The following is a 25050-nucleotide window of genomic DNA, read 5'->3' on the forward strand; positions in this document are numbered from 1 at the left end:
TTTACAATTCTTATTGAAGCAGTGTTTCGTGACTTTCATCAGCCAGGTTAACAGAGAAAAGAATATGAAAATTCACCAAAAATAAAAAAAAATTATGAGAGAGAGACCATCATACTTTGAGCATATGAAAATCTACCAAAAATCCCATGTTTAGTCTTTGTATGTTGTATACAATACAAGGGCAGCTGATGTTTCCTATATCTTACGTATGCTATGTATATATTCAGTCTACATGCAAACTAGGAACTTCTCTGAGCTTTCTATACATCACTATTTCAACTCTCCCTTTCTAGAAAACTTGTCTGAAAGGTTTGCCATCACAAAACCTGCAAAAACCTGAGTCCAATGGAAAGTAGTTAGTGTAAATTTTTACTGCAGCAAAACCAACTATATCGTTGGGAGCCATGTCTCAAGGTAAGTTTGACGGCAGAAGTTCGAGCCTTGTGTCACAATATGAATGAAGCATAATATGAATACACATACCTGAATGCAACCAAAGATGTAGACTGCAGAAAAATGGCGGCGGTGAATTACCATGTCAGCTACCATAGCAAGGGGAATTGTCAAGGACATGCCCAATGTTGCAACTAATGGAGAAGTCCAAACCACAGAAAGTGCCCTGTCAAAGTTTTCGTTGATTTGATGTTAAAAACATTAGGCACAAGCATCTTGTAGCTTCATGGAAAAAACAAAAAAATAGCAGAAAGTACTGATAATACATTTGGCCACCACACAACAGACTCGAACCGACCTCTTAGAAGTTATCTATGAAAAGCCAATTGTGCACCATTTATAAGAACACAAAGAATCCTTTTACAGGTAGATGGCAAGTAATAAATATAACAGAAATCATGGTTTGATGCTTTCATGTCCCTGTGGTGCCACATTGACCCCAATGTTTGTGAAGGCCATTTTACATACCAAAAATAATCTGAAAGAACACTCCCCATGAAGCCATTTAACAGCACAACTTCCCCAACAGATTTCGATTGTGGAAGCTCAAAAGAAGGTTCAATCCCGATGGCATTGAGCGGCCACACTGCATGGGAAAGAATTTCTGTGAGCAATACAACTCAAACAGAATAACATGGCACCCAAGAATATGCACTATCTTTTCGTTATAAGCCCTTTCCATTTGAAAACTCCACCACATACAGAGCTTAAGAGACTGCAATATATATTTACACTTCTCTTTCCAACTATCTTATGATTTCTCTGTTTCAATTTCTCTTTTTTTCTTGTAACAATCTTAAGATAACGTACTCAATTCTAACAACCTTCATATAAAGAGACTTTTGTGCTGAAAAACACTAGAAATCATGATAGCAATCAAGCCAATTTTATTCTAGTGCGAAAATCATAAACAATAGCCTGATACAGTCCAACTTACATTATCTTTTGCAACCATTGATCTAGTTATTAAGTTTCGCCTGAAATCCATCATGGTATGCTAACATAGTCTAATTTAACTTCAGAAGGTTGGAAGACAAAGAAAATAAATAGATCCTGTAATTATTATTCCACTCACCAAGCCACCACAGACCAAGCAGAGTAAAGAGACCAATGTATCCAAAGAGCTTCTGCACGTCAACCTTATCTCCTTCCTCTTCTGATCCAGCAAATTTCTTCAGTAACACTGCATGTATAAGACTAGAAACTTAATAATCACACAAAAATTCAACAAATAATTAAACTGTATATCAGTTATATCAGTTGATGACTTATTTATTTGTAAAAGTTTTTAAGTAACACTGGATTTCTGAATGGAATGTATTACCTGTAAATAATCCATATGATGCTGCTGAGAGAAGACCACAAATGTCTCCAGTTATAGAGTGCTTTCTAGTCCTTGGCAACAAGAACAATATAAAATTTCAAAAACGTTAGTGAAACGTGAGTAAAAAGAACAAATATTACCTTGAGTAAGGAACACAGATATCTAAGAATTAGTCAAATATATTTATAACTAATACATAAAATAAAAAAATAAAACCATCTAAAATTTACATAACCTTCAAGATGTCATTCTTATTATATATTCCCCACCCCACCCCACCTCCTTCCGGTGGGAAGGAAACAACTAAATTCCCCTCGAAAAAGCCAACCTTATGTCAATACAATTATTCTATAAGCTAAAAATTTTCATGCGACCTAGAACCCAGGGTGGAAACACAGTACAAGTTGATACTATGTGCACCCATAGAATGGGCAGATAGGAGGACTAAACTAAGGCATTCATGTTGACCGGAAAGAAATTAGAAAGCACAATAAACAGTTATTACTACTAGCTGAAGCAACGATTAAAAACTTACTGAGAGATGCTCAGCAGTTCATCAGGTGCCCAAGTATTTCCAGCTGTGGTCATGGCAACACCAGCCATGCTGACAAAGACAGCAACCATCTTTGGAATACTTATGGAATCCTGACGAAGAAGAGCTCCAAAGAAAAGTGTAAAGAGCCCCGATGTAGAAGTTAGGACAGTTGTGCTAGCAACACTGGTATTTGCCAGCGCAGAGTTTGACAGATACTGCACCAGATCAAAGTGATTTCACTAAGTCACTTACCACTTTTAAAAGGGACCTTGATGAGATTGGCCCGACCATACAACTAATCCATGCATATGAAAACAAACCAAAGATCCATGAAGATTTATGTTTCTATTAATGCAATTCCTCAAGCAATTTAAAATGCAAATCGAAGTCCAAAAAGGTGATATGAATAACAGGAGTGCCAAAATGACTCATGTTACCTCTGTAAGAAACCATATTGGAGTAAGAATTAAGCCACATTTTGCAATTTCCCAGGGACTAAGCTGATCACTTTGTTCAAGCAAGTGAGACTCATATTCTTCACTCTTAGCGATTAGAGGCCGCCCTTCTTCCCTATTGCTGAGATCTTTGTCAGTAACTGGGCAGCTTGTAACATCTGTTTCTGGACTGTGGTGCATTTCATTTATTATAAGTGGGATATCAAGCCCAACTGAAGTGCTCATGGCACTCTCATTGTTATAGAAATTATCAACTAAATTTGGTTTCAGTAAGCTGCAGATCCAATGTTTCAAAGCTGCTATAGGTAGATAGACAACCATTAGAGACATCCCGAGATAAGTCAGTGCAAACGGCTGTTTGTACTCGGTGAAAATTCTCTGCATGGAAAAACCAGTGGAAGTTTAAGTTTTCAAATCATAGAAATAGAAGAATGCACCCTTCAAATATCTGGTATAATGAGCCTAACAAAATAATGTACAGTTTTGACGAGAAATATAACTTCTTTATTAGGAGAGAGAGACCTTTTCCCCCAAAAAAAAATTCCTGAAAGAAAATCAACCCATAGGAACCCCAAAAGAAACATATAAATGGAACAGTGAGGACAGCAGTGATGTTTTTAAAGTGTAATTTTCTTTTCTTTCCCTATAAACAAACAGAGCACAAATATTATTATGAGAACAGTAAATTATAACCAGCTAAACTACTGAAGTCAAAAACCAAACTTTGAAAAGAGAAAGAAAAAGAATCAAAACTTCAAAAAGAAAAGGAAACAAAGGGCTGTGAATGAACCCAAACCTGAGTAACCTCTGCAGAAGCGACCCATATGAAGACAACCGTGCCAATCAACCCCAAACCCGCGTTGTACTTCCAACCCATGACCAAAATCAGCATCAAGCCTCAAGAATTTTTGAATTTTGACCCAAAATACGAACTGGGTTAATCTCAATTTGGCTACAAAATCAACATCTTCACGAAAGCTCCACACGCAGCAAGACAATCCAACTTGTATCTTGTTCAAGGGTTTTGGGTTTCTTTTCTTTTAATTTTTTGGTACCAAAGGTTGGTTCTTTCGGTTGTTGCGTGACTTTGGAAGTTCCAAAGCGTGAGAGGCGAGAAAGATTTTAACTTTTTCCAGTTTTCTTGTTGAACGTGAATCTGTCAGCAGATGAGTCAATAAGAGTGACAGGTGGTACTGTATCAACTATACTTCCTTCAAGGTGGCAATCTGTAAAACTGGCGCGCTTTCTAGCAATGCTTATTTTAGTTATAAAAATACATTTTCGTTAAAGTGCTCAGTTCTCTTTTATTCACTTACACTCTATTTTATTTTATTTTAATACTTTTGGTCCATCAGCAATTTTTCACTTCCATTCGTGTGGACTCAATTTCGGTTTTTTTAATTTATGTAATTTGCTTATTTTTGTGATTTTAATCTCAATTGGCAATCACTTTAAATTGAAAACGGGATGCAAGAGTAGTTATCTATGCATTAGAAGTCGTGTGTTCGAATATCTTTAATATCACTTCTAAAGAATGAAATAAAAAATTAAAAACGGATGTCTGTTACATATTCTCATAAAATCAATTGGAGAAAACTGTGGATTTTCAACATATAAATTGGAATTTAGGGTTCTTGGTGAGAGAGCTTGAATGTAATATATGGTACGTTATTCTTCATTTATAAGTCTCTATTCAAAGAACTATGAATACAGATCCTCTACTTATATTCCAAGAACCCTACCTAAAAATAACATTACTTAAATCAATTACATTAGTAAGCAAATTAGGATCTTTGACGTTTAATTTGTTTGCGAGAGCGGTCGTATGGATGATGCACTCGAAGGTGCAACCTTTTTCAAGACGCTAAAACAGAATTCAGATTCACCAGTTTTTCCGTAATAAATCCCAATCTGGTCACCAGCACCAAGCCCTCTGCGCGTAACAAAATCCCAACCCCATTCGCCTTCTAGCGTGGCATTAGCCTCTGGCTTGTAATCGTAAATGTGAAAATGAAGTGCGTGTTGGGTGTTGGTGTCAACATCCTTAACCATGATCTTTGTGGAATCTGTTCTTACTCTTATGATCTTGTCTTTGTTCCAAAGCCTCAATATATGTTCCTCCACGTCCTTCATGTCTAAATAGACGAAATGATTTACGACATCTAATGCCGTAAGCTCCTTCTTGATTTTCCACTTGCTCTGATCATCTTCTTGCGCCATTGAAGCAGTGAAAGCTATGGGGATTAAGAAAGTAGAAGAAGACTTGTGCAGGGCAACGCCTTTGTAAAGTATATATAAACACAATCAGCAAATTAATGGTCTTAAGAGACCATCATGCGGAGAGCCTGATATAGTATTTAATAGATGGGGGAAGAAAAGCGAGGGAAATAGACAACTTTTATTATTATTTATTATATTTGAAACACAATTATAACAAGGCAATGAAATGAGGGGGGCAGAAAAGCGTGCATTTTGCCGAATTAGAGGACTAGTAAACAAAATTGGCTGGGGGAAAAAGGGTTAAGTTGTACATGATAATTGGGGTACAAGGCTTCGTTGTCGAACCAGCTCGTGAAGATCATGAACAATCTTGAACACAGAATCAGGCCTCGCCAGCTTAATTGCGTTTTCCGACATGGCCTTGAGCTCATCAGCTTTTGGACCAAACCACTGAGCAACAATCTTTGCTATCTCTTTCGGAGATTTAGAATATTTCCCGCACCCGTTTTCAACAACATATGGTACATTCCCAACTTCCTATAAGGAGAAGAAAATGTCATTTTGCCAGTGAGGGCATGTATTCTCATAACAGAGTAGTACTGGGGAAAGCAGATGAGATTTTAACCAGAAACGTAATATGATTGGATAAGTAAAGGCATAAGCAGTGAAATTAAGTTATAGCTTTAACCTGCATCAGGCACAAGTTTAAATCATCATTACCTGTCCAGCAATGTAGTCATTCAGAATTATCGGGAGGCCTCTTATCATGGCTTCTGCAATAGTGCCTGGGCCCGCCTATTAAAAAGAAGTAGCAATTAAGTTGGTTGGTAATAAAATACAAAATACTGTAATGATTATTATGACTCTGACAAACTTACCTTTGTAATTATGCAATCACAAGCTCCCATGCATTCCTCCATTTTAGTAACAAACCCCTTCACCTATAATAACAATCAATGTCAGCTACTAACTCATGTATATGTACATATAAATTTAAGTATGTACATGCATTGGTATGTTAGGGTAGGTGATGTGTTCCTAAAGGCATGTCATGTTAGAACTGAATCACAAATGAACCTATAGAAGATTCTTTTCGAGGCATTCAAATGGCATGCAGATCAATGCAGAAAACGTAAAACAGGTGCCTAGCCAAAAATCATTGGCAGAAAATAAACCTGTATGATGCAAATCTGAGAAGGCAAAACAATGACAAATGATGTGCTTGGAGTTTCACTTCATAAGGTATAAAAATACCTGGACAGGGATCTTCCAGTTGATTGAAAGCAATTTGTTTGCAAGCTTTTTGTTGCGGCCGCATATGACAAGGACCTGGCCTACAGGCTCCCCAAGATTCTCATCATATAATGCATCCCCAAGTGCCCGAGCTGTAGCCTCAATAGGACCCATTCCTTCTCCTCCTCCCATCAGCAACACAGCAGGAAGATCCTCCTCCATTCCTAATTCTCTCCGGAGTTCAGCCTACGGTTAAATAAATAAAGCATACCAAAGGTAGTCAAAATTTATTTTAAACACCCATCTACAACCATGGAATAAGTGCAATTGAGCTCCCAACCCTTAGATTCCCAGACCAACTATATCCTCCTTACCAGCTTTTTCTTTTCCCGACAAAGAATTCTGTTTTGACCCAACAACAAAAGGGATTTCTTTTTGGTTTTCAACCTTACTTCAAAATTATAATCTCATGCCTCATCTTTGGTCCTGATCATACAATTTCATGCATTACCATAACTTATAAGAGAGAAAATAATCAGCAAATCATCCAAACCCAACTGACAGCTTGCAAGCACAGATTTCAATTTCAATCAACAGTCACTAGCCCTTTTACAGTCACACCAAATGTTGATTTTCATGCAATATATTAGATCAAGGTTAAAGACTTAGTTGATCAATAAAAAAGGAAACCAACCTTCGGTCGCACAGGCTTGACAAAGGAAGGGCGTACGGGGAGGCCATAAACCTTGATTTGGGAAGGCTGGAGTCCAGCTTTCAATGCCCTCTTTGCAACTTCAGTTGTAGGACAATAACATCTTGTTACAAGCTTATGAAACCTGGACATGAAGATGTACAATATCAGAGCTATGCTGAGAAAAGGATATGATTAGTAGAGGCTTCGTGCAAAACAAACCATGTAGGATGGCAAGTGCTTAAATCTGTGACGACTGTGGTAAAAACTATTTTCTTCAATAGACCCCTTCCCCTTAAGACACGAAGTGGAACATGTTGCATCAGTGGGTGCACGCTGATAATAATATCCGGCTGGTATTTCATCAATCCTTTGGCAACCTCCCTGCAATACAAAACAGAATTAGAGGATTCGACAAGTCATACTGCCAAAAAGCTGTCTTTGAACCATAACTTGACAGGAAATATAAATTAAAAAACTCAAAGATTAGGACAAAATTGGTCATTTCCTGTGTTTTGCAAGCCTATTAAATATTTTCCTCATAAGGTTAAAATTTTCCAGGGGAGCATAAAATAAAGTCCTCAAAATGACCTTTCTATATAACTTTATAAGCTTAAAGTGCATAAGATACACGACTAAAATGTTGTAGATTCCCGCAAGCTATTTTGATCACCAAAACTTATAAACAACCGCTGCTGCAAACACGAAAGTTCCAACCCACTATACATATTACTCTACATAATCGTTCAAAAGTTGAAAATTAGTACAGTTAATAAATGGGTGCTCAACTTTTCCATGAAGAAAAAGAATGCACAATTAACCGACGGAAAACAGACTAGATGAATTATGAGCATAAACCTTAAGCCAAACAAAGTCTTACCGAGCTATAAATGTAGAAGTTGCCGCAAAATTAGATTGATGCACCAGACGTGGAGCAGTCCCATAATATGTCATCTTCCATAATGGCCCATGTTTCACCAAGAAATTATAGCTCCTGGGAAGTTGATTAAATGGCCAAGGCGTATGATCCGACCATAAGTCAGTAACAAACACCTGCGACATGCACTCTTAACAATAAACACGATCAACAAATTTGTACTTAACCTATTTGCTTTCACCCCCCCAAGTGTTCTCTTGATGAAATTTTGTGGGAAAAGATCGAAACTTAAATTTTAAAATCTCATATTTTATGGTGTTATGTTACTACATTTCTGCACAGCTGCCAGTCAACGAACATTGCATGTTCTCATGTCAATGATTCTAAATAGCTCTGGAAAACGAAAACTAAAAAAGCAATTTCCATTCTTCTCCCCACAAGTCAAGCAATCAAATACAATGTTTCATAATAAAGTTAAATTTGTTAGGACAATCCAAAATAACTGACCTGATATTCATCCCCAAATTCCTCATTAAACGCTGCCTTGATAGCTTCTGCAGAAGCTCGGTGACCGCCACCGGTGTCGCTCATCAAAATCAGCACCTTTTTGGGGCTCTCTGCCCCCACACCATTCAAAGCTATCCCATGATCGTTAGCACCACCCCCTTCTTCTATCAAGACATTGTTATTGTCCCCAACACCATTATCCGATCCATTGTTATCCCCATAGCCAGTCTGAACTGAAGCAAACCCAATTGGGAATTTGTCACAATGGAACCTAATTGCTCTATTAAACTCGGTCACAATTCTCCGAATGCTTGAACTGCCTCTACTGGTCAAACTCAGTGAAGCTGAAGCACCAACCTTGGGCTTTTTCCCGGAAACTGAACCCCCAAAGCCATCAAAGTACAAGAAATTAGATAAAAACGAAGAGTGCCCATCTGAGCCCTGGTTCTGAAACCTTGAACTGAAGGCAAAGCGACCCAATTGGGATACAAGGTCGTAGACAGGACTGGGTTCTTGGGTTGTTGTTATTGAAGGGCTATGCATGGTTGAACTTTGAGTTGCAGAGAGGTACTGATGAAATTGAAATGGTGATCAAACCATGGTGGTCAATTATTGTTGTGTTAGAGCAAATTGGGTTTGTCTAAAACGCCTGGAAAATAATAATAATACACAGAAGAGAACAAGTCATATATGAAGTAAGAAATAGAGACAAAGAGAAGAGAGGGTATGAGGATTTTTGGAGATTATGGCTGGGACTGAGAGGGATAGTGAAGTTAACAAAGGAAATCTTGGAGGGGGTTTGTAGCCACAGAGCGAGGATTTTGGTGTGCCCGCGCGCGTGTGAAGGAGAGAGTAGATTCTTGGTATATGTATAGGCGCACAAAATTTTGTTTTCGCTTAAACTGGGGAAGACATTGGACCACTTTAAGTTGGACGGGGCTAGGTTTGGTTTGATTTATAGCCCAACCCAAGCTGGCGTTTGGTCTCAAGATGAGTGAATCCTAACTGTTGATGTATTCTACCGTCTACGTTTTAAATGAATTAATAGTCAGTCACACAGTCTTCGGATGGGAAAATTCCGACTATTGATGTGTTGCGAATCTCATATGCATAGCAGTTTGGACTTTGTTGTTATAAGTTAGAACTAGCAAGATGAATTGATTGCTAAAACAAATGTTGGGTTTCCACAACCTTTTCAAAGTCCCAAATGATGCATTGAAGTGTGAACAACTTTACTTTATCAATTTAGTCAGCAACCTAAAAATACATGTCATGTCAAATGTACTTGAGAATCTTAGTTGAGGTTTTGGGTCATAAAAAAGGACCAAACATATTAGTTGCCCTCGAGTTTTAGTCCTTCCACTAGCTAGCTAGTCAACAAAGAAGTCAATGAACGCGTTTGATACACCACATAAAACTATCGTGGCGTGGAATTGGACATGAAAGCTATAGATGCTTAAATTATGCGCATGTTGGATTAAATTTGACACCCTTTTGTATTTTCGTTGGAGCATAAAGGGAAAAGAGCAACCATGTGACTTTCATGCAATTTAATTTTTGGGTATAGAAACACAACTTTTCTAATGCGTGCCATGTGATGTGTATGCCATTGACTTACACGACCGTCCAGAAGGGACAGCCGTTTGGGTTTTACATTCACCGTCCAACTCGCTGGATCAGAGCTGCGAAAAAAGAGATGGACATAGAGACAACTTTGGGCCAACTTCTGATCCTAGTCTCAAATAAAGGGAATTATGCTTTAGGTGGCCCAAGAATGCAGGCTCAATCAATTGGGAGAAAACTTGGGACCCGAAGGTTTGTAGGCCCATTAGATGTTCTATTTTTTGGGTAATGAGAGAAAGTCCACACCCCTAAAGCTGAATCCGACCTATCATAATGGCGTCATTCTAATTCTCAAATTATCCACATCAAGTTAATTCGAGTATTCTTCCGCTTATGATCATTTGAATTAAGAACATCTGAGTTTACAATACAAGTTTTTCACCAACCATGCACGTTATGAAAAATCAATTTAATAAATTCAAACATTATAATGATGGGAGAAAAAGAAAAAGAAAAAGCATTGAGGGTTGTGGGATTCCGTGGATGTTTGTACCTTTAAGCATGTTTGACAAAAATCGTGTTTAACGGATAGGCGGCAAACAAGTCTATCAATATGGGCCAAATTGGGTATGACATCACAGGTGCATTTTGACATGTCAGGAGGCAACAAATTGAGGAGAAAATGGAGCATAAATGAATCAATAAGGTGGTCCAATTGTTTATTACATTTGCAATGATTTTATGGGGCATGCCCTTTATGCAGAGGGATTTAGAATTGTTCTTCTTTCACAAAAGTGAAGCAGAGAGAGAGAGTGCTCATTGCTTTTGCAGAAAATGCTCTCATCACTCTCTCTCTCTCTCTCTCTCTCTCTCTCTCTCTCTCTCTCTCTCTCTTTCTCTCTTTCTCTCTCCCCATATGCTCAAATCCACTATCTTTAACAAAATTCAAAAGCTTATTAATTATATCAGAGCTAACGAATGTCTTTGTTCTACTGTCAGAGAATATGTGCAACCCTAACCACTGAGAATGAGCTCACAATCATGGCTGTTTTTGCCTTATGTGGGCAGACTTTGAGAGTTGCTTGACTTTATTTATGTACCTTAAAGTAAAACCCTTTTTGGTGGCTGCAGAGATTATTAGTTTTTGGGATATCTTAGAGGATATTTTCTGTCTCATGAATTTTTTAGGGCACAAAAACAGACCATATATTTACTGAATAATAATATACATTAAAAAAAAAAAGCATGAGTGGTAAAACTTCGACATCAAAAACTTGGGATCGAAATCTACCCTCAACAAATCATGTGAGGGATTAGATTGATAAGAGAACACCAGCCCTCTTAAGTGCAACCCATTACCTAATATATGCTTCCAGGGCCACAGATTAAGATCAACTTGGTGCTTGGACATGAACTTTTTTCAATTGAGCTTGACATAGCTTACGATGGCTTGCCTTTTTACAGAAGAAGTTTGGTGACAAGCACTTAATCTCAGTTTCTCTAATCTCACTACTCATTTCTCATGAAGGTAATTAGTCACAATTTGTTAGATTCATTCATGTTCATGCTATTTAACTAAGGACTCCATGCAATGCAACTCAGCCTAAATACATAAAGTGATTATTTTCTAATCATAACATGGTTATGTTGATACATTTTACTAACGACAATGATTAAAAACAGACGTCGACTATATAGCCGACTAATTCTCTAATGAAGTTCTAGATTATCTCAAATTGTTTTGAAGAAGGGATCAATCACCATGGGAATGTATAAAGCAAGTGGGCAACTGCACCCAAAGTCCAAATACTTATTCATTGTAGCCACTGATACAGTACTGTATTATGCTTCTCCAAAGTTCAAAGTGGCAAGAATAACATAATTGCGTTTAGGCAGAAGGGGAAACGAAAAGAAAGTTTACTGTTTGATTTGCTTTTTATAAGCATTTCAAAGTTTCTGTCATGGCTACTGGCCCCATATTATCATATAGTATTATGAATATATGGTGGCTGTTTAACCCAATTAATAATTGTTCATGTAATTAAGTAGCCAATGGTAATCAAGGGCACCTAATTATCCCTGCTTTCCATATTTGCTGGACCAAGAAGCTTTAACTTTTAGACATGGTAAAAAAGTGAGAAAATGACAATCCATGTTGTTCCTGTCTCCATTATACGACAAGCACTTTTCGTTTTATTTTCAAATTCATATTCAATCACGAAATTTATAAAGTTTTTTATTCTCTTTGTTTTTTATTTTATTTTACATTGCGTTTATTTTCACCATCCAAATGCACTGAGACTTCCATTGAGTTGCAAGTGAGCTTAATTAGTTAAATTTACAGCAATTGTAAGGAGCCTATTCGCTGACCGCATCAATAGATCAACTAATTTGAGAGACAACCAGTTCCATTATCAATCCTATATCTTTCTAATTGTATGAGGATTTAGAGAGTTTGACAGGCTTATAATTGGTTCATTGACTATTGAGAAAAAGAAGATTAAAAGGAAAAGAAAGACTTCATTTCCTGGGAAAAGAAAGAGAGGATAATGATTCATTGACCACTTGGGTATGACTTGTGAGAAAGGACCTAATCGTCCACAAGAAATTTGGAAAAAAATGCATGTGAAAGGAAACAGAAACTGTATCAACACATTCCAAATGGCAAAAACAGACAAGAAGGCTACAAATTTAGATGGATGGAAAAATAGGCATGAGAGTCCAAATATATATATATATATATATATATATATAAGGCAGATAGGAATGTGAAAATTCCCAATCATTTTAGACCTTGATTTCAGTGATGTACCTAGATCATGTAAAATTCAACATCAATAATGCAATTTTACAATGACATACCTCGTCGACTTTGACAAAATCATATTTAAAATAGAGTAATTGTCACGCAATTATGTGGTTTAACTCATTTGAGTCTACTTATGTTTATAAATGATTTTTTTTTTCTAGATAATTTTTTGTTGTTGTCAAAATGAAAGAGGTGAAAACTTACACACACGGTATTATGGAGGTTTGAATTCAGAATCACTTGACACTGAAAATCTAGGGCAATCCAATTAACACCCCATTGATTCTAGATAATTATTTGACAATGCTTTGTTGGAGGAGCACCCAGAAATTCCATGCGCAATAACAAAATTTCAACTCAACTTTAATCTGCAACTTTTTATTAGACCAAATTCCAATTAGCCCAGAAAGAAAAGAAAAAAAAAAGCAACCCGAAGCAATGATTGGACGGTGTGGTCTTAATCACGGTCCACAAGTCAACCTTCGGGTCCCCGTGTCGTAACCTAGAAGAAACAGTCACCAAACCAACCACTCAAATACGGCCACGCCAGCACGCTTCGCAAAACAATGGGAACCACCAAAAGACTTTCCATGTGAATCGAAGAAGCCATGCAGACCGCACCGCCAATATCTTCTTCTTGCCGTAATCTAAAAATCACCACCGTCGGTTGAGAATTGTTTACAGATTAATTAAAAATAAAAAGTGCAATGGTGATTGACCAGTGGATAATATATACCAAGTATACACCGTTTACGCTTTCACTATCTACTACTTGTAGCAACGACTGAAAGAGAGGTAGAAAATAAAAATTAATTGCAAGTTGCTACCAAATTATAATATTAATTTCTTTTTTTAGTATATGTGACGGGTAATTTTTCTCTTAATTAAATGAGTTTTAAAGCAAGTGGGAGGGGCTAAGTGACAAATTAAGAGTAGCCTTAATCATATTTAAAATAAATATTTTGTTACAAAGTCTCAATTCAGTCGGGGCCTAAACTGCTGCATTATTACATGATGTAATTAAACTTTGTAATAAAATAATATAATCTAATATATAATTCAGATGACAGTCACACGTACAACCCTTCTAAATAATATGATTATATAATTAAAAAAATTCATAATAAGAAGAACATGAAAAAAGGAAAAGAAAAAAAAATTCCATCAACCTCGCAAGGACAATCAGAAAAGTCTCACACATATATGATATATTAGCATTACGAAAATACAAACATCTGAAAAATCTATATATATATATTATAATTAGGTCAACAGGAAATAGGTAATGTTATATTTTAGGAGTGCTGCTGAGACTTGTGATCATGGTGACCGGGGGAACTCAGCGGAAACAGGGTCAGTAACTCGGGCGGGTCTGATCCTCTCGGCGTGCTGAGTGGGGAAGGGTGCAAATAAAACCCTTTCTCGGCAATCGCCTTCTCTTCCTCCGACGCCGCCGCAGCCGGAGACGAAGGCGACTCGGAACCGGAACTCGGGAAGAAGAGAGAGTCAGAGCCGAGTGGGGTGACGGGGCTCGGAATCGGCGAGTCGAGGAGCTGGTAGGTTTGGCGCGGGGTCTGCGACTGGGAGCCGTGTAGGTTGGCGAGACTGAGCTTGATCTCGAGCTTCCTCATGGTGTGTCTTCGCTCTTGGAGCTTGAAAGGTGAACGGCGGGGGCCGGTTGGGTCACCGGGAATTGTGGGTGCCTTTGGGTAGTGCCTCGTGGGGTGGGTAACTGGGAGCTTCTCTGAGTCACCGGATAAACCAGTCAGCTTCTGTACTAGGTCTCGGAAGGTGTTTGTGTCTGCTTGGACAAAGGTTGTGGGCGAAGATGTTGGTGAGCAAAGGTTGGTGCTTTGTGGTGGGTGATGTTTTTCCATTTTTGAGAGAGAGAGAGAGAGAGAGAGAGAGAGAGAGAGTGAGAGAGAGACAAAGAGAAGAAAGAGAGAAGAGCGAAGATATTAAACTAAAGATGGGATGATATTTGGGTATGGTGGAAAAGAAAGGATGTAATGTAATTCATGGGTTGTGTGTGGCTTTGTTGGGAGTTTGGATGAGAGGAGTGTATAAGAGATAGGTGAGAGAGTGTTTAAAAGATGAGGACTTTTATAATGGGGACTTTTTGGGTTTGGGGTGTAAGGGGTTTTTCATACTACTATTGACCTCTTGGGGTGAATGTCGTTACGGAAATAATGGAACTATTTATATACGTATTAAAAAGACTAATAAGACTTGGTTATTTCTACTCTTTCTTTTCTCAATTGATTATTTAAGGAGAATAACTTATCCGTGACGAAATAGTTATGCATCTCTCATCACGTGAAAGAGAGGATAGCACGTCTCCGTTACATGCAAGTTTAAGTTCAAGTAGAGAGATTTTACACTATATTACGATCAATTAAAATTAAGATATTATTTATCTAAAAATACAAATAAAATTAAGATGATATAAATAATTTTATTCGTGAAGAAAATTTGACCAAAAGCTTTTGCAAAATACAGGTAGGAATTCATTTGAATGGGGGGGTCATAAGTGTGGTGAAACTTTAAGTTGTTTATGGGTTTTAGCCTAGATTGCCCTTATGTTCAAACCGCCGGTTTGGAAGATTGAATCAAACACACACAAAAAAAGAAAGAAAATAAATAAAAAGGGAGGGGGGAAATAGACACAGTTGGTTAAGACTTAAACATTCAACCTTATCTGTTGTAAGGACATTGAAACTAGACTTCATTTCAAAATCTCTCGAAAATTATTTACCACCATTTGCAAAATGAGAGTCATGGAATAGATGCTCTTGAAGCTATGATAATATGTAACAACATGCCCTTTATAATGAAACTCCAATTCTACGTTCGCCTCCATGAGCATTAATAAAATTGGAAAATACTTTTTTTGATTGGACATAGTCACTAAATATTCAATCTTTTTTTTTTTTTTTTCGGTCGAAACAAATATTCAATAATATGTGAAGCGTTTATTGTACGAAGACCCATCCCTTTCTTCCTTCCCTTTTTTGTGACATCTCTTTTTCATCATGATTGAGGAATGGTTCAATGAACACTTACTTTTGATACAATATTGGTAATCTATGTACTTAAACTATGTCTTGTTTAAATCTTTGAATTCGACTAATAACGTAATTAGTTTTTTTTTTTTTTTTTTTTTTTGATATGGAGAGCATCACGAACCATCTTCCTTCTTAAGCGTATTAAATGGTTTTAAAAATATGAAACAAAATAAACGAAAAATTATTATTTGTAAATAGACTTTCTTTTATTTTTGGTAATTGACTGGTAGAGTGGAGCATTTTTCATAGCTGTCAGGTTGGAGCTTTCTAATATATCAATAGGTCCACGAAGCTTTCTTCGCATAAAGTGCCACTAAACAAAGGGGGCCTAGGATGGAAACAAATTAGTAGCAATTTACAATTTAGTACACCTTATGTGCTCCTGCTAAAGGTGTAATTTTCTAGAGCGGTCCACCGTTGACTTATTAAAATAAAAATGTAAATGCAAAGTGTTTTTGTCTAAATGAAATAATTTAGTAGAAGTAGTCCAAAAATAACCCCAAAAAGTGAAAATGAAAAATTATAGAGAAGAATAGAGAGGTCAAGAAGGAAATAAACCCTTTTTTTTTTGGGGTTAGAAAGTATGGGCTTCTTTGAGAGAAAAAAGAGAGAGAGTTTGTGTTGGATTATATTGGCCCCAAAGTCCAAAGCCCAATGAAAGAATGAGCTTAAAAGAGATATCTTTGGGCCATAAGAATACAACTATACAAAACATACTTTATTTATTTATTTATATTATATATATTTTTTTTTGTTTTGATCAATTCTTCTCCAGAAGTTGAAGAGAAAATAAAATCCTATGCGATTGGGGCCAAATCGGTTTAGAATTTCGTGGTTGTCGCCAAAAAAGCATCAACCAGGTCAGAACTTGAAAATCGCTTAATTGTGGAAATAGTTTCATGTGGTTTGGGGTGCGTGAACCATGCTAAGCGGGCCATTATACAGCAATGGTAAGTCATAATTAGCTCTTAATCAAATAATACAATCCAGCTTTTACATTCATAATTGCTTCCTAAAATGTTTTATAAAGACATGGTAGTGGGAGACGATGTCAGTTTATGTGAGTTAGTGTGCACCTCACTCAACTTAAACCCACAACTCTTCATCAAGTATGTGATCAACTTCATGACATCCGCCAAACTTGAAGACATTCGACGAACTTCAAGGAATCCGCCCATCTTGGAACTTCGGCGAAACATCAAGAAATTTGCTGAACTTGGTTGGCATCGTCCGATCTTCATGACATCTGCCAACCTTGGAAACTTATGAGGAACATCAAGACATCCGTCAAACTCCAAGGGATCCAAGACCTTCATGACATCTGCCGACCTTGGAACTTTGCTACAATATCAAGACATCCGCCGACTTACTTGATATTAGTTTTAACTTTCAACCCTATCACCTAAATTATTTTATATGAATTCGAAAGTGTAGATGAAATGGGTTTGAAAGCAAGTAAACATATAATCATGAATGATAATCAGTTCATTCTTGCGGTAGTGACTAACCGTGCTTCCTAAGGTGTTCCTCCACATGATAAAAAAGTGAAAAGTACGAATTAAAACTGAATTAAGTATAAAAACTTTAGGTATGGAGTGACTCAAGTTTACAAGTCAGAACAAACTAGAAGTTGGTGTCCATGCGGTCTTGAGGTTTCTTCCCTCCTTTATTGAGTTAGTGCTAGAATCAATTTATCACCACAACCTAACTACTCTTCATTGTGCTTGCTCCGGTGTTCCTCTACATAAACATCATAAAGGCATATTAGTAGGAAAGTTTAAGTTAGTTAGTGTGCACCTCACTCAACTTATACCCAACATTCTTTATCAAGTACGTGATCAACTTTATGGTCGGTGGAATATCAAGACATCCGCCGAACTTTAAGATATTCGGCGAACTTCTTGATCGGTGGAAGATCAAGAAATTCGCAGAACTTGATTAGTAATTTAGTATCCACTGACCCCCATGATATTTGGGGACCTTCATGACGTTTCTAAACCTTGGAACTTCGGCGCAACATCAAGACACCCTGCCGATCTTCTTGATATTATCTTCTATGAGTTCGATAGTGTAGGTGAAGTGACTTTGAAAGCGAGTAAACATCTAACCATGAATGATAATGAGTACATGCTTATGATGAGTAAATAATTTATCGAACAATCAAGCATTATATGACTTACTCATACGCAACAATTATTTTTATTTTTTGAAAATGTGATAATTTTCTTCTTTTTGATTTTTTTCTCTTAAAGTTAATCCCAAAAAGATTATGTAGAAAAGATACAACTTAACAAACTTTGTACAAATTTCAAACATTTTTTTCTCTCCAACCCCTAATATAAAAGAAAAAGTCAAAGGAGGAAGCCCGTAAACATACAGTCATGAATGATAATCAATTCATTCATACGTGAGTGATTAATATAGCTTATTCTGTGCTTCTTTCGGTGTTCCTCCACATGATTAAAAAGTAGAAAGTTGGAACTGAATAGACGGTTGTAGAACAACTTTAGGTATGTAGTGGCTCAAGTTTACAAGTTATAACAAACTAGAAGTTGCGGTCTTGAGGTTCCTTCCCTCATTATGGAGTTGGTGCTAGAATCAGTTTATCACCATAACCTAACTACTTCTCACCGTGCTTACTCTGATGTTCCTCTACATGAACATCACAAAGACATGGTAGTGGAAGAATGTGTCAGTTTAAGTGAGTTGGTGTAACAACCCAAACCTTAATTATTATTTAACTATTAATTTAATGAAGGAAAAGACTAAACTACCCTCGGAATAATTTATTAGGTTTTAAGTTGACTTTTTGACCGAGAAAGAATTTGGAAAATCCACTTGTACCATTGCATAGAGCACGACAAAACGAGTCCGTAGACACGTAATGGGCTCAATTCCGAGTCGTATTGAAGATAATACGATCAAAATACGAAAAAGGGCAAAATTGAAATTTTGGAAAAAAATCAGATTTTAAAATCAGACCCTCCCTTTCTCTCTCCTCACTCTCTCTTCTTCCTCGCGACATCTCCCCCCCCTCTGGTTTTCCAGCCGACATCACCCCTCCTCCCAGCCACCACCAGCGACGCCGGCCAGCCCAGATCAGACTGGCGACTCCCCAGCCTCCTTGCTCGACGTCCTCCCCCGCCGCCTGCCGCCACGAATCGCTGGAGAGAACCAGAAAATCGCGGCAGATTTTCTCCGATTTTCAAATCCCTCAAACTCCCTCCTCCGGCCACCAAATCGGACGAATTAGGTATGGTTTTTCGACTGATTTTCATGCTCTAGCTGATGGTTGGGTAGGATTGGAGAGATTTTGAGGATTAAGAGGTTAATTTTCGAGTTAAGTTTCTGCCGAGCTTAGGATGCCGGAATCAGTCACTTCCGGTCACTTTTTGGCCTTAGTCCAAGAACAAAAGTGGTTGCAAATTTGATGTTTTACCTAGACTAGGAGTTTGGGCCGGCGGTTTAGAGATTTTCCGGTCGCCGGAAATTGTTAGGCACACCCGGCGCGTGGGCGGCGCGTGGGCCAGGTAGCAGGGGCCATTCTTGGTCCCAGAACGATCCTCGTGTCCTCACGAGCGCGTAGGTTTTCGCGGATCTCAATTCGGATAACGTTTGAACCCCGAACGGATCTCGCATAGTGTGCGTTTTTCGGGTTCAATACGTTCGGACCGTTGGATCATAGCCAAACTGGAGGATGTTGATCTAGGTATTTTAATGATCGTGTAGGATTCGACGGATCGTCAATCGGAGTCCCGGATACTCCGAAAAAGCCAACCCTAGGACTAGGTTTACGGAAAATCATTCATTAGTCCGATCGTACAATTGTGAGCAATCCGACCATCCGATCGAGACCAAACTCTTGGGACAAGTGTCCTAGGCCTATTGGAACCTCTAGGAACGATCGGATCGGAATTCTGAGGTCGTGGACCCCACGGGGTCCCGAGTTGACTTTTGGGAATTTTATCGCTTTTGAGTCCCTAGGTACTTTTAAATCGTGTCCACTGAGAGGAAAGTGAGTGTGGACATAGGAATGACCTTTAAAGTGATGTACGCATTTTTAGGAGCCGGGGGTCAGGGTTTTTAATTTAATATTATATTACTGAGCAGAGTTTTTAATAAAATATTATGATGGTTATACAGGCACCCGGGCACCAGGTGACCCGCAGGAGGGACCTTCAAAGGGTCCAGCTAGCTCAGAGTATCTGTGAGTGGACTATTTGTTTTATAAACGTTTTATGCATTTTAATTTCATTATTTGATCTTGAATAAGTTTTACTGAATACAGTTTTCCTAGCATGACTTGATAGATTTAAATATTTCTGTTTATTTATGTGCTGCCTAGTGGAACATTTAAAAAGGGATTTGGAAAGTTAGAACTGAGGTATTATCAGATTAAATGGCAGCAGGATTTAAGGAATAGTTTTATAAGTAGTTTTATAAACTTTAATCTTTTTCAAGAATTATATATATATATATATATATATATACATTTATTTTAAGCCACCATAGGTACCCAAGGTTGCCTTCAGTATAATAAATGTTGCTTCGGAAATAAAGTTGCCTTCGGAATAAAATTATGTTGCCTTCGGTTATATTGATGTCGACGGACATCCAGTTGCCTTCGGGTAAGTCAGCATGCTAGACACCGCCCCACGATTTTCGGGGACGCCCAAACCGTGGGTGTGAGGAATGCGGATCAGGCCGACCAAGTGTCCCCTGAATTCTGCTAGGATTGCGGATCAGGCCGACTGAGTGTCCCCTGAATTCTGCTAGGATTGCGGATCAGGCCGACCAAGTGTCCCCTGAATTCTGCTAGGATTGCGGTTCGGGTTGACTTTGTGTTTCCCGAGGTCTGCTAGGACGTGTCACTCCGGTGGCACGAGAATGGAATTGACGGATTATAAAGGAATTGACGGAAATTAAAGGAATTGACGGATTATAAGGAATTGACGGAAAACTAAATGGGTACACCTAGGTGGTAGATTTAAAAGTTTATTTCAATGCTTTCAAGGATTTAACGTTTTAATCAAGTGTGTGATTGGTTATATATATATATATATATACACGCTTGCATTGATTTCTGTACGTATATTTATATAAGACTTAATGTTTGATTAAGTGTATGATTGGCTCTTAGATATAAATAGAAATGCATTGATTTTAGTACGAGTATAAATAAGAAAATGATATAGTTTTATAACTGTTTTTACAGAGGGGTTAGTATGTTCTAATACTATTTTCTAACGCTTTGTTTTTGGTCCACTCACCCTTTTAATGTTTTGAGCCCCTAGGCAGTAAGCGTGCACAATGAGCCACCACCGGGCCGAGTTCATCTTCCGCCACCTTCCTTAACAAAGTAGGGTTTTGTTTAATTATTTTATATTTGTAACCTAATCTGTGTAGAGCTCTGATATTGCCCTAGAACACTTGTCTAACTGTTAGTATGTAAATTTTTGTATGCTGGCAGTTGGTGTATATTATTTTATATGCATGTCTGACAGGTGTAAGTTTGGGTTTGGTCTAATTGCAGGGGAGACTCTGCTAATTTTTCGGCAGAAATCAAACCCCAGTTTTATGTTGAAAGTTGACTAGAAAGGGCAATTAGGTCACTTGTGCCCGGCACTTGCCAGGTGTCGGACACAAACAGGGTCCGGCTCGGATTCCAAAGTGGAATTTGGGTCGGGTCCTGTCAGTTGGTGTACACCTCACTCAACTTTAACCCACCACTCTTCATCAAGTAAGTGATCAACTTCATGGTCGGCGGAACATCAAGACATCCGCCGAACTTGAAGATATTCAGTGAACTTCATGGTCGGAGGAAGATCAAGATAAACTTGATTGGCATCCACCAACCTCCATGACATCAAGGAAATGAGAACACAATTTTTTACATGAAGTTTCTTTCTTTCTTTTGTTGATTTTATTGTTTTTCCATATGTTATTAGTGAGAGATTTGCTTTCCTTCTCCTATATACTGTAAGCCATTTAGTAAACCACGATTTGGACAATTAACATGTTTCTTTTTCTTCTTTTTTCATGAGACATTTGTTTTGTTTCTCCCAAAAAAACTACAAGCGGTTTAGTAAACCACCAAATGATAACTTGTTTGCATTTTTACATTGAGAAGTATTTTTTCATGTCATGAAATAACTTGTAAATAACTTATAATTTACTTGATTGCATATATGCAATCCATTTATGGAACAATTGAGAATGAAGTAGCTATACAATCAAGAAGCCACAAAAATCCAAGTATTTAGGGGCATTTTTGTTACATCCATTGACTTTTACATGTGCTACAACAAGGACGACAAAGTTTAGCTAAGTGAATCCAAGAGCTCCATTAATAAACACAAAATTCAACAAACAAACAAAAAAGACTACAAAAATTAGGTTGCTTATGATGACAATCATGGATAAGGAATTTTTTTTTTCCTACCAGTTAATAAAAGGGTAATGATTTTTATTTTTATTTTTATTTTTATGTGTGTCTTTCTATAGAATTTGTGTTTAGAGTTCGATTTGATTTTGCATGGGGCTATGACATATTTTGATGGTTATTAATATCATTGTGATTTTTGTTATGAGTTTGGAAAAAAATAGTGAAGCAACCTTGTTTTCTTTGCTCTGTCTTAATTTGTTTATATAGCATAGAGTGTTAGATTTCATATAATTTCTTGTCACCTTATCCATATTATTTTTCCTTTGCTTCTAAAACCTTCAAAGAACCAAACTTTACATTTTCTGAAGTGAAAATTCCATATTACTTATCCAAATCAAATAACACATTATTATGACAGTGGAATATAGCTTAGTTGGTTGAGCTCTTCCACTTATACTCATGTGAGCAGAGATTAGAAACCCCAAGGTACCCAATGAATATTTGTGTAAACCTATCTCCACCAATCGTTTATACCAAAAAAAAAAACACATTATTATTATTTTGGTGTTTGGGGATAAGATTACTAGGTAATTGCCTGCCTTTATCCAAAATCAAATTACACATTATTATTTAATAATTTGATGGCTTGGAGGAGTAAAAGAAAGTATTTGGTAATAAATAATATGTCGAAAATAAGTTGAAAGCAAAGTATTTGAGGAGCTGGAAATTTTTATAAAAAAATAATAATATATATATATAGGCTTATTATCACAAAACGTACATGAGGTTTGCGAAACTATCACATTGCGTCCTTTATGTTTTTTTTTGTCATTTATAGGCATTAAGGTTAATAAGTGTCCTCAAATACTTATGATTTCGACCTATATATATGCGCAGCAGCTTCAACGTAAATCTGATTTCGACCCGGGTCCGAAGTCCACAGTCCAATGAAGAAAGTGCTCATCGCCGAATACAGCTAGACGTATTCATCTGAAAAACGAGGGAGAATTTGGTCAGCTTTGGGCCACAAGAAAAGTATTAAAACCATTTAATTTAAACCGCTACGTAAATATTAAAAACCCAATTTCTATTTTCTCATTCCTTTTCTCTCTCCAAATTTCCGAACTTGAAGAAGAAGAAGAAAATGACGAGCTGTTTGTGCTGCAGACCAGCGATTGTGGCCAAATCAATTCACAACGAGGGCTTTGCGTCGCCGTCTAGAACTCTAAATCGTTTTGCTGGGGTTGTACCTTACGGTACAAACGGGAGGTCCCTCAGTTCAAGGTTTCGTGGCGTGCGCGCTTCAGCTGTGGACTCGTATGAGAGCTCTTCTGATTTCGTCAATCGCATGGAAAAAGCCTGGTTAATATCCAAGGTAATTCTCATCAATCATATTTTCCAAAACTTCAGTTTCAATATCCGATTGTGTTGTTATCAATTGGGTGTGGTTTCTTTCAGTAAAATTGAAATGAAATTCAATAGTTATGTATGAGAGAGCAGACGCAGCATAAATGAGTGAAAAGCTAGACTGTTGGGATTGATGAATTCTACTGTTGGCTGATTGGTTTTGAAAATTGTTCAATTGCTATGACTCAAACTCAAGAAGATAACATGTCTGTCAATTTTGTGTTCTTCAAATAGGGTATTTGGGGTGATGTTTTGTTCACACACCCCATCCATCCCCAACCAAAAAATAAAAAAGAAAGTAAAAAAACACTTTTGGTTGTGTGAATTTCTTGGAAATCATTTATAGCTGGAAAGGAAATGTAGAGAAGGTGCGGTCCCAAATTAGAACCGAAGTAGTTAAGTACATGAGATTGTATGGAAAGATGGATGTTTATCTGGGATTATGTTGTTAGTGAATGCTAAAGACAGTCGCCTGCATACTTGTGGAAGATTGCTTTGTCAATGGTTGATGCATGTGGGTTAGAGTTTTACATGCATCAACCTTTTTATTGTCTTCTAAATCTTCAATGTTTATGCTACTTACAGCAACCAAGGCCTGTTGCTTGTTCATCTTGCGACTTAAACGGTCATATCGAATGCAAATGGTGTGGGGGCACAGGCTTCTTTATGCTCGGTGATAACATGCTTTGCCAAGTCCCTTCGAGAGGTACTAGTTGTGTTATTTGTACTGGAAAGGTAAGTCAAATCTTCCAAGAGCCTGTTAGTGATACTTACTATCATCCCTCAGTTTCCAATATGCATTTGGATTAAACCCCAATATCTCATGTTCCTCCAGGGATCAATGTGTTGCTCTGATTGCAAAGGAACAGGCTTTCGTGCCAAGTGGTTAGGGCAGCCTCCTATTTCCAAGTAGCAGCCTTGCTCGAAAGACGTCTGCGCAGTCGGAAAGATTTAACCATCAAAAGCTGCTGTAGAAAATGCAGTGACATCTTGTTCATGTTGTAACAAATTCTTCTCTGTTTCTTTTAGGGCCTCTATGGTCAAGTTATGATAGTTACATATTCTTTAAATCCACAATAAATTGTTTTAGATTGTGTAGTCCACACACAGAACATCGCCCTTTACTAGTCATACCTTATTCATTTTAATTCTTGGAATGTATAAATTGTCTTTGCCTGCACAATATTCTATTACCACATTGGTTTATTGAATTCTTGTTGTTAGAACTGTGGTTACGAAGTTTTGCTCTCTGAATGAAACCACCACAAAAGCAACTGTTAATTTCTTCATGCTTCAATTTCTTGTAGATTAACCACCTCATCGATTCTATCGATGAAAATTTCGTCAATGATATATTAAATCAGGCCAAGGAAAAAAAAAATTAAATATGAACAACGCACAAATTATTCTTGTAAGATTCACATTCTCCATATTATCAAGATCCCGAGGCTTTCCCTTACCTTCAAATAGCCTGCCGTCTCAAGTTATCGTGTAAAAGTAAACATATTAAAGAACAGAAAAAAAAT

At 37.4% G+C, this 25050-nt stretch overlaps 5 protein-coding genes across 8 annotated transcripts; 1 reads left to right on the forward strand and 4 right to left on the reverse strand.

Annotated features, from left to right (window-relative positions):
• Nucleotides 1-115: 115 nt before the first annotated feature.
• On the reverse strand, nucleotides 116-3999 carry LOC110762549 (thiamine-repressible mitochondrial transport protein THI74-like). Its single transcript, XM_021965197.2, has 8 exons — nucleotides 3564-3999; nucleotides 2750-3145; nucleotides 2313-2527; nucleotides 1778-1848; nucleotides 1529-1636; nucleotides 922-1039; nucleotides 484-619; nucleotides 116-336 (listed from the first exon to the last, which is right to left on the reverse strand). Exons 1-8 carry the CDS (start codon nucleotides 3657-3659, stop codon nucleotides 271-273), a joined length of 1206 nt encoding a protein of 401 aa, XP_021820889.2. The 5' UTR covers nucleotides 3660-3999; the 3' UTR covers nucleotides 116-270.
• A 486-nt stretch (nucleotides 4000-4485) lies between these two features.
• LOC110762652 (B3 domain-containing protein At5g26805-like) lies at nucleotides 4486-4987 on the reverse strand. The gene is made up of 2 exons (XM_021965313.1): nucleotides 4619-4987; nucleotides 4486-4509 (listed from the first exon to the last, which is right to left on the reverse strand). The coding sequence occupies exons 1-2, from the start codon at nucleotides 4985-4987 to the stop codon at nucleotides 4486-4488; spliced, it is 393 nt and encodes a 130-aa protein (XP_021821005.1).
• Nucleotides 4988-5147: 160 nt separating this feature from the next.
• On the reverse strand, nucleotides 5148-9292 carry MGD1 (monogalactosyl diacylglycerol synthase 1). Its single transcript, XM_088247088.1, has 8 exons — nucleotides 8296-9292; nucleotides 7792-7964; nucleotides 7134-7295; nucleotides 6915-7056; nucleotides 6242-6466; nucleotides 5866-5928; nucleotides 5708-5782; nucleotides 5148-5524 (listed from the first exon to the last, which is right to left on the reverse strand). The coding sequence occupies exons 1-8, from the start codon at nucleotides 8836-8838 to the stop codon at nucleotides 5288-5290; spliced, it is 1620 nt and encodes a 539-aa protein (XP_088103214.1). The 5' UTR covers nucleotides 8839-9292; the 3' UTR covers nucleotides 5148-5287.
• Nucleotides 9293-13847: 4555 nt separating this feature from the next.
• On the reverse strand, nucleotides 13848-14754 carry LOC110762655 (VQ motif-containing protein 31-like). Its single transcript, XM_021965317.2, has one exon. It carries the CDS (start codon nucleotides 14542-14544, stop codon nucleotides 13963-13965), a length of 582 nt encoding a protein of 193 aa, XP_021821009.1. The 5' UTR covers nucleotides 14545-14754; the 3' UTR covers nucleotides 13848-13962.
• Nucleotides 14755-18720: 3966 nt separating this feature from the next.
• Nucleotides 18721-24763, forward strand: LOC110762626 (DnaJ/Hsp40 cysteine-rich domain superfamily protein). 4 transcript variants are annotated; one of them, XM_088247026.1, is made up of 7 exons: nucleotides 18721-18985; nucleotides 19876-19939; nucleotides 21020-21091; nucleotides 23015-23152; nucleotides 23250-23492; nucleotides 24110-24259; nucleotides 24360-24763. In XM_088247026.1, the coding sequence occupies exons 5-7, from the start codon at nucleotides 23262-23264 to the stop codon at nucleotides 24435-24437; spliced, it is 459 nt and encodes a 152-aa protein (XP_088103152.1). In that variant the 5' UTR covers nucleotides 18721-18985; nucleotides 19876-19939; nucleotides 21020-21091; nucleotides 23015-23152; nucleotides 23250-23261; the 3' UTR covers nucleotides 24438-24763. The 4 variants fall into 4 exon arrangements, with proteins under 4 accessions (XP_088103152.1, XP_088103149.1, XP_088103150.1 ...); XM_088247023.1 differs by having other exon boundaries at nucleotides 21027-21091; XM_088247024.1 differs by lacking the exon at nucleotides 21020-21091.
• The last annotated feature ends 287 nt before the right edge of the window (nucleotides 24764-25050 follow it).

Source organism: Prunus avium, chromosome 1, assembly GCF_965620075.1.
Source record: "Prunus avium chromosome 1, drPruAviu1.hap1.1, whole genome shotgun sequence".
NCBI lineage: Eukaryota > Viridiplantae > Streptophyta > Magnoliopsida > Rosales > Rosaceae > Prunus > Prunus avium.